Below are 12,060 nucleotides of genomic sequence, written 5' to 3'. Positions count from 1 at the left end.
TGGCCATAAGAGGCTTCACACACTTGACTGCCTCCTGAGCTCATCATCTTCCAGATGACTGACCACATGGTTTTACTTATCCATCGAGGGCAAAGCCCCAAATACTGTGCCTACAGCGAAACACAAATGGCACATTGATCTAAACTTTGGTATAACAAATGTGGAGTGGTTCTACTGCTGGTCCAAGACAGCCGCACTGCCACTAAACTATATACTACTACTGATACATGTGAAATTCTTACACAGAATATACTGCAAACTCCCCAAGCTGCATAAAATGGGGATAAAGGCTAAGTTCTGGATGTTGGTGTATGATTGCATCTGCGAGGTGGTGGTAGACGTTGTGCCAAGAAGCTTTTTGGTTGCCCTGGTGGGTTTTGTTAAGGAGATCGCAGTTAGTATGTGTAAGCTATCTTTGATGATGCTGCTTCTGTCAAAAAGGCGGGTGGCAATGCACATGGGGATCAGAGCCTCCCCATGTGTTCAAATTTGGCCAAAAGATATATTTCCAGGAACAATTGGAGGAAAGCTGGTCTTTGATGCTGGTCACAATCAGATATTTGGGGCCCATTCGGAACATACTTGGCCTTGAGGCTGAAGAGATGCAGATGGGTACTCAATGGTACGCATATTGAGGCGAGAGTACTAGATGGAAGGCTGTAGATGCTTCAGTTGTGCTGGAAAGGGAGGCAACGTCTCAAATGAGTGGTTGCCTTACCCTCTTCCCCCTTGCTCAGCAACAGATCATTCATACACCAAGCTCTGTAATAGTCTAGGACTTACTCTCATCCCACACAGAGTCTGTACCCCTGTACCTAGCAGAGAGTTGCTGTGCCAACCGAACTGGCAACCACTGCATCCTGACACAAAACTATGTAACCCTGTCTGTCCTGTGGGGAAGGAGAGGACGGGCTGTCTACAGGTTTAGGGGCTGTGCCCATACCAAGGACATTTTTCGTGGATAAGCCAGTGCCTCCGTTAGGTTAATTTTACCACGACATGGAGGGGAAGTTTTACTGAGCTCAGCAGATATGAAAACAAACATATTATTGGCTCCACACTATTGTCCGTTTTACATATTTTCTTCAATATTGTTCACAGTTGCTCAATTTTGTACTGTATTTCTGAAAATTGCAATCCATGTTTTCTGTAGTAGGTTAGGGTATAGTAAACCTCCAATAATATACTTGCTTGCTAATTATGTACTAACTTGTGTGGATGTCCCCAAGCACGGTAGGCTCATCATAATCTCTGTATTCAATGTGCACGATCTGTTGTCCTCAAAAACACCCCTCCTTCCAATGTGTTACCCATTAGGAGGTGTGTGAAATACTTGTTTGTATTGGCTAAATCAGGTAATCTGAAATCTAAAGAAATCTGTCCCGCTGTTCCCCAAAACGCAGGATTATGCATCTCTAGCTACTAAATAACCAGGCAGCATGTGTGATGCATACCTCCCCAGGCATAGCATTATCCAGCAATGACTGATGTAGTGACCTTGGTGAATGGCGGCCTCTAGGTAAGGAGTGCGCTACAACTGTTTTTGGCACTTCTGTATCATGCCTACCGACTGGTAATCACAGAATTTTCCAAAACAGATGGTGGTGCATATATGTAATACAACCTTGCATTCCCACCCCTTACATCCCTTAACAGGCAGGCAACAGGCATAACCAGGAAAACAGAAGATAAAGGTATGAAGTGTAGAATAGTTAGGTATGCTAAAGAGTTGACTTCACAGATTCATGTGAACAATGTAGTACAACCCTCGTGTGTGCTGCACAATCATAGCCATCGGTGTTTGGTTACACAACTTCACTATTCGTTGGGGGATGCTGTTAGCACTTTAATGTGTGCTAATTTTGGCGATCATAAAGCAGTTTCGGATGGCTCGAGTTTCACAACTGAACTTGGTCAATAAATCAAATACATTCAGTAATATGTGAAGTGCACGAAGCTCCACAAAAAGACAGAGAATGTTCAATTTCAAATCATGAAGGATTTAAAAAAGTTAAATGATTTACAGAAGGCAAAAATCAGACTAGTAGCAAATTAAACTAGAAAGCATATGCTTCAAATAATATACAAATTAAAATTTACTGCAATCATTTATTTCAGAGGCTAATCCAGTATGGGATCACCTCGAAGGAAAGGACCAAGAAAAATCAGTCCTAAGAGAGTGCTCAAAAATCTCTGTTCTAATTCTGCATCTCGATCTCAATCTAAAGCGATCAATTCAGCTCTGCGCTCCTTTGCAAAAACAATTCTAATATTTACACACCTACATACAGCTCGTATAACATTGTCCAATCAGGTTAAAGCAAGATGATACAATTAGGTTTCTCAAGATCCTCTCCCTACCAAACTTCTCTCTGCACTCTTCAAACTTCTGTAACTAGTCAAATACGTGGGCTTGGCTGCACACCGAAGGTATCTTCTTGAATGTGCTGTTGTTAAAACATTCCACAGCAACTAAAAAAAAAAAACATTTCATCACATGGGAAGGAATGTAAAGAACATCGCCTTCAACTGCATTAGAAATTCAGAATGCATAGAAATAAAATATTCATGTGTCACAAAGCATAGATGGCAACCACTGCTAGTCATTTTAAAACTCAGGCCTACATTAATTATAGCCAAATTAAACTTCTATAAACATAACTTCTTTCCACAACTAGCATTAGCATATCTATGCATTAACGTCAAGTTATTGCAAAACAATTAATATAAAAAATTATTTCACTGTCATTTGAGTTTGAGTTCAGGAAATGTCTGTTAGTCCATTCGAGTCTGCCATGGCAGCATGTCTGGGTGCCCTGACAAATACCATTTGCAAAGCCACAATTATGCTATTAACCTTATCTGCCATCTGCTTTAGTACACGTCTAAAAAATCAAAAGTCCACTTTTCTTCTTCATCTGTAGTATTCTTTAGCTTCCATTATCTCTTCCGTGTTCTTTAACCCTCACTTCCATGCTGAAGAATGTCAGATCTATTTCTAATTTTCCTCTACTGATTCTCTTCATAATCAATGCATTTCTTATAGCTCACACCTAAAAGAACTGCAAATCTCTTGTCCTCTGTTTCCTCATCTACAGCTACTCAGCTTCCTATTCATTTTTCACTGAGTGCTTTCCCTTCGAGTTATCATTGAGTATTTCAGAACAGCTCTCATTTATTTTCAAGAATTGTGACTGTCATCTTTCTAATGTCCCTAAAATCAAAACCCTTGTTCCTTTTCTTAGATCGCTTCTTCAATGCTTGTTTTTTTCTCCCTTCAACTATTGTTCTTCACATTTATTTGATCTTCCCAAATATCTTCCTAATCCACTTCATTCTATTCAAAACTCTTGTACCCATCTTCTCTTTTCTCTCAGCTATTGTACTTGTATTCCTTGCTACCAGGCTCAGCTTCACTGGCTGCTGATGGCTAATCAGCACAGATTCTATTTTATGTGAATTGTCTTTAAATCTCTGCACTAGCTTGCTCCACCTTATCTATGCCTATTTATTTCATTAAAGGGACCTTCTAGCTTTTTAGGTCAAGCATAAGCATACGACCTCCTGTATACTTTTAAGTATACTACTTCTGTGGGCTTTCAGCTATTTCATTTGTTACTTTCAGTGTCATTTAAAAATCCTTGCTTACGAGTGGTCAGTCATGCCTCTTTATCCCTCCTTCTTTTGCATGGGAGCAGGGACCAACTGCTGTGTAATTATGCTTCATCCTGTTTATCTGGTCTGTAGGAGGTTTATTTTTACTTTATTTCCTGCTCCTGTTCAGGGAAGCTTCCCTTTCATTTGCAGAGCATTGTTCCTCTGAGCTTATCTGTAAAAAAGGCTATAAATCAGGCTGTTATCTTGGTCCATTTGGTTCTTGTGGACCTCTGCACCCTCTCTCAGCTGCCTGGTTCCCACCCTTCCTTGGCTTGAATTTTGTTTACCAAGTGTGCCTCTCTGTGTGCTGAGACCAAGGACAGAGGAAAGCATTGCACCCCAGTTTACACACTCCAAGCCCTCAGCCATGCCAGTGACAGGAACCCCACACATGCTGTCTGCCAGAGCACCTCAGTACTTGCATTCAGTACACTCTGCTTCTCCAGTACAGGGGCCTCAGACGCAGCTCCATCAGTGCACTGCAGTTCAAACATTCCAAGCCTCAGCCGCGCCAGTATCGGGAACCCCATACACGCTGTCTGCCAGAGGACCTCAGTTCTTGTGATCAGTACACTCTGCTGCACCCGTACTGGGACCTAAGGCGCAGTTCCATCAGTGCACCTCAGTTCACACACTCCAAGCCCCTCAGCAGTGCCCGTGCCACAACTGCTATTTCACTACTGGGTCCTTGAGGGCAGCTCCTTCAGTGCATCTCAATTCACACACTCCAAACCCTTCAGCCATGCCAGTGCCAGAGCCACACACATGCTGTCTGCCAGAGCACCTCAGTTCTTACAGTCAGTACACACTGCTGTTCCAATACTAGAACCTCAGGCGCAGCTCCATCAGTGCACCTCAGTTCACACACTCCAAGCCCCTCAGCCGTTCCAGAACCCCACACTCGCCATCTGCCAGAGCGCTTCAGTTTTTACAGTCAGTACACTCTGCTGTTCCAGTACTAGGACATCAGGCGCAGCTCCATCAGTGCTTCTCAGTTCTACTCAAGCAAGGTCACTTCCTTTCCTATACTGGGACCCCGCTCACATACAGTTCCATTACAGCAACTCAGTTCCAATATTCAGTCCCACTGCCAAGCAAATAGTGGACCCAAAAGAGCAAAACACAGATCAGCCATTGTACCTTAAGTCTAGCATCCAATGCCACTGTTGATGGCAAGCACCAAAGCTCTGCCAGAATCCATCAATTCTAACATTCAGGGCACATTTCTTCTCAGTAGTAAGGCTCACACACACGTCCTTCAGGACACCTCGCTTCTGTGGTTCAGAGGCAATGCCACTCCCATACTGGGCCCTACTCTCAGCTTCACAAAGGCACCTCCAGGCTAATGCAGGGCAAAACTGGCACGCCAATACTAAGTACCACACATAGCTCCATTAACATACCTCACTTCCGACCTTGTGTGCCCATTACTATTCCAGTACTGCAGCCCAGATACAACTCGGTCAGTGCTCCTCAACCCTAACCTGCAGTACCACATTATTCCAATACCAGGAATTACCCGGCGCTCCGTTTCTCACCTGCTGCCTTTCTGTTATTCCAACCCGGGGCTGGGAAACAGCTCTGGCTATACCCTCCAATCCTGATCTGAAGCGCTCCAGTATCGTATTGGGGTTCACATACAACTCTGCCAGTGCACCTCCTGCCGTTCTGCAGTGCCCCCTGATGTTGCACACTCGGACTTTTTTTTTAGAACGTGGGGGAGACAATTAAATCTATTCTTAGCTGCCATCTTTATTTGGGAGGGTCTGTTTCACCTATCCCACTCCGTTCTCTCCTTTAGTCGGTTTACTCTCAATGTTTTCTCTCGCCCCCTCTTTTCTCTTTCCAGCTCTTAAAATCCACATGTTTTGCTCTTTCTTTCAACTGTTTATTTCTACTCCTCTACCTTTTTTTAATTTCGCTCTTCCTCTTGCTACCTACTCTTTCAAACTTGCAAAAATGTGGTTATTTCTTTCCTTGTTTCTTCTCTTTTTTTTCATCAAGGCGTTCATTCTTTCACTATTTTTTCTCTTCCCTTCATTCTTACTTTGTCTTTTTTATTTGCTCTTTCCTTTGACTTGGTATGCGTCCTTTCATTTTTTTTTAATAGATCCTTCTTCCTTCCTTTCCCTGGTGTTTTTCTTATCATTATCTGTCAACTCATGTTTTACTATAAATCCCTCTTTTTTCCATCAGTATGTGGGAGCCACAAGTTACTTGTCTGTAATGTGTCAATACATACATGCCCTTGTTCTTTTGCTGCTTGTTTCTCCCACCAGCTCTCTTTTTTTCTCTAATGTTCATTTTTCTCTTTCTTTTCACACTTCTTTCATTATATTTTCTTCCTTATCTTTCGTTCGCTAGCTTCCTTCCCTTTTTTCTTTTGTCCACACATTTGCTCTATTTCTTCTCTTAGTTTTTGTTAGACCCGGCATCCTTCGCATAGTCTCCCCTATCTTTTATCCCTCTGCTTCCCATGTTGTGACTGTGCCCTGGACTGTGTTTTTACTGGTTTTGTTACTCTGGGCACTTTACCATTGCTGACCACTGCTGACCAGTTCTAAAGTGTAAGTGCTCCTGCGTAAATTGTATGTGTGATTAGTTTATCCATGATTGGCATATTTGATTTACTAGTAAGTCCCTAATAAAGTGCACTAGAGGTGACCAGGGCCTGTAAATCAAATGCTACTAGTGGGCCTGCAGCTCTGATTGTGCTACCCACATGGGTAGCCCTATAAACATGTCTCAGACCTGCCTCTGCAGTGTCTGTGTATGCAGCCTTGTACTGCCAATTCGACCTGGCAAGTGTACCCACTTGTCAGACTCAAACCTTCCCTTTTTAAACATGTAAGGCACCCTAAGATAGGCCCTAGATAGCTCCATGGGCAGGCTACAGTGTATGTTAAAGGAGGGACATGTACTGATGTGTTTTACATGTTCTAACAGTGAAATTCTGCCACATTCGGTTTTTACTGTTGCAAGGCCTATCTCTCTCACAGAGTAACAAGAGGGCTGCCTTTAAATAAATTTTAAGTGCAGTTTCCCCTTTGGAGCGGATGGAGGTCTGGAGTTTGGGGTCTCTGAATTTACAATTTAAAAATACATCTTTTGGTAAAGTTAGTTTTTAGATTGTCAGTTTGAAAATGCCGCTTTTAGAAAGGGAGTATTTTCTTGCTTAAAACATTCTGTGACTGCTTGCTTCTGTATTCCCTGTCTGGGTCAGACTGTCAGTTGGGCTGTTTGTGAATCTCCACTAGACAGTGACACAAAGGGAGCTGGGGCTGTAGCCTGCATATCCTGAAGGGCCATCTAGGCTAAAGTGGAGGGAGAAGTGGTCACTTACACCTGAGTGTGCTGTGTCTGCCCTCACACAATGCAGTCTCCAACCCCCTGGTGTGTGTCTGGGGCCAGGCCTGGGCAAGGCAGTATCTTGTGAACAAAAGAGACTCTCCTTTGAAGTTTGCCTTCTTCAAAGTCAGAAAGGGGTATAAGTAGTGGACCCAAAACCCCAGATTTACTTCTGGAACCAAGATTTAAACCAGGTACTTTGTATAAAGATAACATTTCCATTGTTTTCTATAGAGTAAGACTCTTTTTACTTTAAAAATTCATAACTTGACTTGTGTATGTTGGATTTTTGTCATTTTGGTCTTGCTTGATTTAGATATATAGTGCCTATTTTTCTAAACTGGTGAGGTGTCCATTTTGTAGTGCTGTCACTTTGCACATTGTCTTTGAGATAAGCCTGACTGTTTGTGCCAAGCTACCAAAGAGGTGAGCAGGGGTTATCTAAGTGTTTATCTCCATTGCCCTGACTAGAGTGAAGGTCCCTGCTTGGACAGAGTGCAAACTGACTGCCAACCAGAGGCCTAATTTCTAACAGTTGTGCTTTCATTTTCTTGTTCTTTCTTACCCTTCTTTCTTTTATTTCTTTGTGACCCCTTCTCTTTCTTCTTTTGTCTGTTGTATTCCTTTTGCTTCTCTTTTTCTGCCCCAACCGGTTTCTCTCCTGCGGCCTAGCTATCAGTGGAGTGACAGGTGCAGAGGTTTTGAGTTTCTGGAGGTTCTCCTTCACTTCCAATGCTCAGCAGTGTTGGAGCAGGATAGTTACTTTTTGGTCTATTCCGAGTAGTAGGCTGAGTACTGATAGCACATCTGAACCTTAATAAGTAAACGTACAAGGGGACGCAACAAAGTCGATGAACCTTTTGACCAACACTTGAGATATTCCCACCGTATAAGCCCAATACCATCACAAATCAATAATCAATAGTCATTTACCAACAATAATCAATAACATTAGTAATCAATAAGAGTCAATAATTGGCACCCCATGACCTTTCAGTCATGAATAACCACACCTTTAGTTAAAAGGTAGAATATTTATTTCCCTATATTAACAATGCTAATGTCACGTAAGTTAATCTCAAAATCATATGATAAACATACAAAAACAACACTGGCGGTCCAAATCTGTGGAAGAATCTCAATCTAATCAAGGCTTGTGCTACTACACACTCTGATATTATGGTGCAAATTAATAACAAGAATATCTACACAAAGGTTATCTTATACATCTAGTTTCAGCAAAGGAAAGACTTCAATTATTATTCATATAACAGGTTTCATTATTGAACTCCTTAACTAACATCAGATTAGCATCAGCATGTTGGGCTTCATGCAAAACAATTTAGTCAACATGAATCTGGAAAACATCTAAGTATGGCTGCATCAAAATATGTCAGTTGGTACCTAGAAAGAAAAGCCAATAGCATAGCAAAACATATATATGTGACAGTATACCTCTCCTCAAGTGGATCGGCAAGCAGAGTCAGTCTTTGTCCTCAGGACATCTGTTCGGTCAGCAAAGCATCAGGCAAAGTTCGGGAAGGGGCAAAGTCTTTTAAGCATTAATGTTAATCAAAGTCTCTTACCAAGACACATATAGTAAAACACTTGAGCCAAATTGATTTGTCGGTCAGTTCATAAAGAATGGCGGTCTCCTCTCCCTGTGGAGTGCAACTAAGTTGAATTTTCAGAAATTACTCCCCAACACCCTATTGGTCAAGGAATCGAATGTTAGCACTTTTGTCCAATAATATTAAAACATTTGATTGATGATTTCTAGTATTACACAGTTTACATGTCGACGATTGGTCCTCATATGAATGTCCTAATCATCCGGCTCATCAGGTAACAATATTGTTACATCTCGTACTCCAGTCAGTGTCTCTATTGTTCACTCCTGAGAAAGTCAGTCTTACACACATTATGTCTATTTTGTTTTGACTAATAGGAGCAGCGTCTTCTAATAAGCATTTCTCTTGAGAAAAACTTTCTAATTGCGAGCACTTTTGGTCAGCCAGTGAAAAAATACAGTTTAATTCTCTAAGCAAGCAATTTTATTAACGCTTCTGCAGAAATACAGTTTAAAATGAGGCCATGCAACTAGGCCAAGACCTCCGCTAAGTTAAGACTTGCAATTAATAAAGGTAATCCAAAATGCATAACCCTAAATATGATGTATTACTACATTTAATTGAACATAAGCTCAGTATTCCATATTAATAAGGCATTAATATTTACTTTGTGTTGATTGGCAACCACTTCATGTGGGCACATTTTGAATGCGTGCATTATTTTCCCTACGTTATTACATTTTCTGTGCAATTTCATCACTCAAAGTACATGAATATTCATTAATAATTCTTGTTAAAACATCCGCTTCAGCAGTACTTATCTTATTGGCTGGTTTGGTGGTGCAACAAATTATGTGATGTGATTTCTTCAATATTGAGGGTGCCACCTATTTACTTGTGTTGCCTTGTTCACAAGCATAGGCAAAAATACGAGAGTACTTTTACAAGTTTGTTTTCACATTCAATTATCTTCTGCTTTATCATGCTACCTAACAATAATATAGTTTAAGCAATTAAAAATTACATCACACTGATAACTTTAGGTTAGCAGGAGTCAAATCATTAACACAAGTAATTTCAAATACCAGTATACATTGTGATTGTTTCTTATTTTTTATATACTCAACAATTTCACTTGCATTACCATTAATGTGCATGCGTCCTTGTTGTTACAGGCATTTCGATGCAGACATCAGTTTGTGTACATAATCTAGTGGATTTTAAACTAGCCTGATGTTTGACGTGCTTGTTGGTGGGTTTGTGAGGCAGATGTATTAACAACACACAATAATGGAATAAGGGGATTTCTGTGGTTCTATGACTTCTAAAAAGATATTATTTTCATACATCCCCCATCTCAGTTCATAGTGCCTCTGCAGATCTTTAGTGCCCCAGTGAGTGACTCTATTGGCATTTATTGTGACCTGTATTTTTGCCAAGATGGCTTTCTTTATAACTTTATGGACTTTGTGTGCTGTGCATGTGTGTGCCCTTTGCTAATGTCGTGCAAGAGGGTGGATACAGATGGATTTTGTCCCCAAGCACACCCTGGCATTCTGTTCTGCATACGACTGGGCAGTCCCAAAGAGATAATGAGAGCTGCGACGTCATCAGGTCCCACCTTCTGACTTTTTGTTTTCGTTATAATAGTTATTTGCAAATCAGCAATAATCGATTTGCTAACTGAGAAAAGCCTCAACAGATTACCTTTTTGGATGTTGAATTGGGCCCCTAAGGGTTAGCTTTGTCTTTTGTTGCTTATTTTAACTCATGTATGTGGTCTACTTATGTGGGGTCTAGACTAGACTCTTGTTCTAGTACTTTGGTCTACTTATGTATGTGCTCGGCCCTTGTTCTAGTGCTTACGTTGTCAACGGTTTGTAGAGTGGGTTGTTATTAAGAAAGACACCTTTTTCCATTTTTGGGTCTGGCGGTTAGGTCTGGCATTGGTTAGCCTTTTGATTTTACTAACATTATATATGTATGTGATATACTAACTTGTAGGGGCTTTCACCCACCACTCTTTATCCATCGGTCTGTTGTGTTATTAATATTTTTCTTCGCCATCTCCAGCATACAGTATAGGCCAGTTGGCCAACCCACTTCAGCCACTGGCTAACTTCACAGTGATTCCATTCTGCCCTTTCATAAGGCTCACAACTGAATACTAAGTAGTTTCCTTCAGTGCCAGAGACTGCTATGGGAATGCATTGTATTTGAGGCTAAAAACATATTTTTGCTTTTAGACAATGTTTTTTTCGTATTAGTAAGGTTTTCGAAAGCCATGACAAAACAAGCATTGACAAAGATAAAAGGTTGGCCTCCAACCCCAGACCTTTGCCAGTGCTGTTATTTCGTATCACCTCTTTGTTATGATTGTGTATTACATTCTATGTCCATGTCAGATAAATGTCAGATAAATGTCAAATGTTGATGATAATAATAGCTAAATGAATGCAACCAAATCTCTGCCACAAAAAAACAAAGTGGAAGGCCAAGGAATACGGATTGAAGGAGACAGTGGTATTGTGGGACTGAGACAAATACGCTATTTGATGAGTTGTATTGTAATAAAACAAGAGCAGCATTCTGCATACTAGGGACAGTGGCTGTAAAAGTTGTTGTGACAAGAGGGCAAAAGAAATCAAAATAAACATCAGTCTGTCGATTACAAGTGCAAGGGACTAAATATGATAATTGGAGGTAAGTTAGTTCTATATTTAGGTAGGGTGTCATACCCAATTTATGCATGTGAGGTTTGTGCTTTTTTTAATTATGAAACCAGCCTTTTAGTGTTAACAATTATGAGTCTGTGATTTAGGCAATTTACACATATTTTTTAGGGATAAGCTTTGTCCCTCTTACTGCTGTTAAAATTAAACATTTTTGAACATATGAGGTACTGTTAAAATGCAAATAGCCAGGGTCGGTCTGAGAGTTGTTTTTTTAAAACTAAGCATCTATGAATGCTGAGACCTTTAACTTGCTTATATTTATTCACTTTGTAGGTGATGATGAAATTGATCTTCGATTGCAGTTGCCATGTGGACACACCACCGCCCCAAGTTCTTTATTCCTGTGGTGCTATACTTGCTTAGAGCGGGTAAGAAGGGAGAGGCGCATAGTGTTGTGTTATCTGTGTTTCATCCAGTCATTGCAATTATGAACTACCTGTGCCACCGATATTAGTATTAAAATGTAATAACGTCTTACTCAATATTGGAAACCATTTCACTTAACACGAATTTGACAGTGAGCAGGTACATCCAAGGTTTCGTTAAAGCCTCTCAGATAATGTTTTTTTGAATTTTAACAGAATAACATACAAACCTATACTGTATCTTTTCCCTGTTGATGAGATTAGACACATGGGCACGGCAAGCTTCCTTAGTTCAGCTCAATAAAGGTAAGTAATAATTGCCTGGTCACACTATAAATATCGATAATATAATATAATACACTGTTCCAAAACTGGTGAACGGGA

The 12,060-nt window shown here is 40.7% G+C and overlaps 1 protein-coding gene across 1 annotated transcript in view; it reads left to right on the top strand.

The window, feature by feature from the left end:
* Positions 1 to 12,060, top strand: part of LOC138265791 (probable E3 ubiquitin-protein ligase RNF144A) — a 145,819-nt gene that overhangs the window by 48,401 nt on the left and 85,358 nt on the right. The window contains exon 2 of the mRNA XM_069213824.1: positions 11,585 to 11,679. Coding sequence (XP_069069925.1) covers positions 11,585 to 11,679 — 95 coding nt within the window. The remainder of the gene's footprint in view (positions 1 to 11,584; positions 11,680 to 12,060) is intronic.

The sequence above is a fragment of the Pleurodeles waltl genome, chromosome 11 (assembly GCF_031143425.1).
Source record: "Pleurodeles waltl isolate 20211129_DDA chromosome 11, aPleWal1.hap1.20221129, whole genome shotgun sequence".
Lineage (NCBI taxonomy): Eukaryota > Metazoa > Chordata > Amphibia > Caudata > Salamandridae > Pleurodeles > Pleurodeles waltl.
The sequence above is the reverse complement of the archived record's forward strand: the minus strand, read 5'-3'. Positions and strand labels throughout refer to the sequence as shown.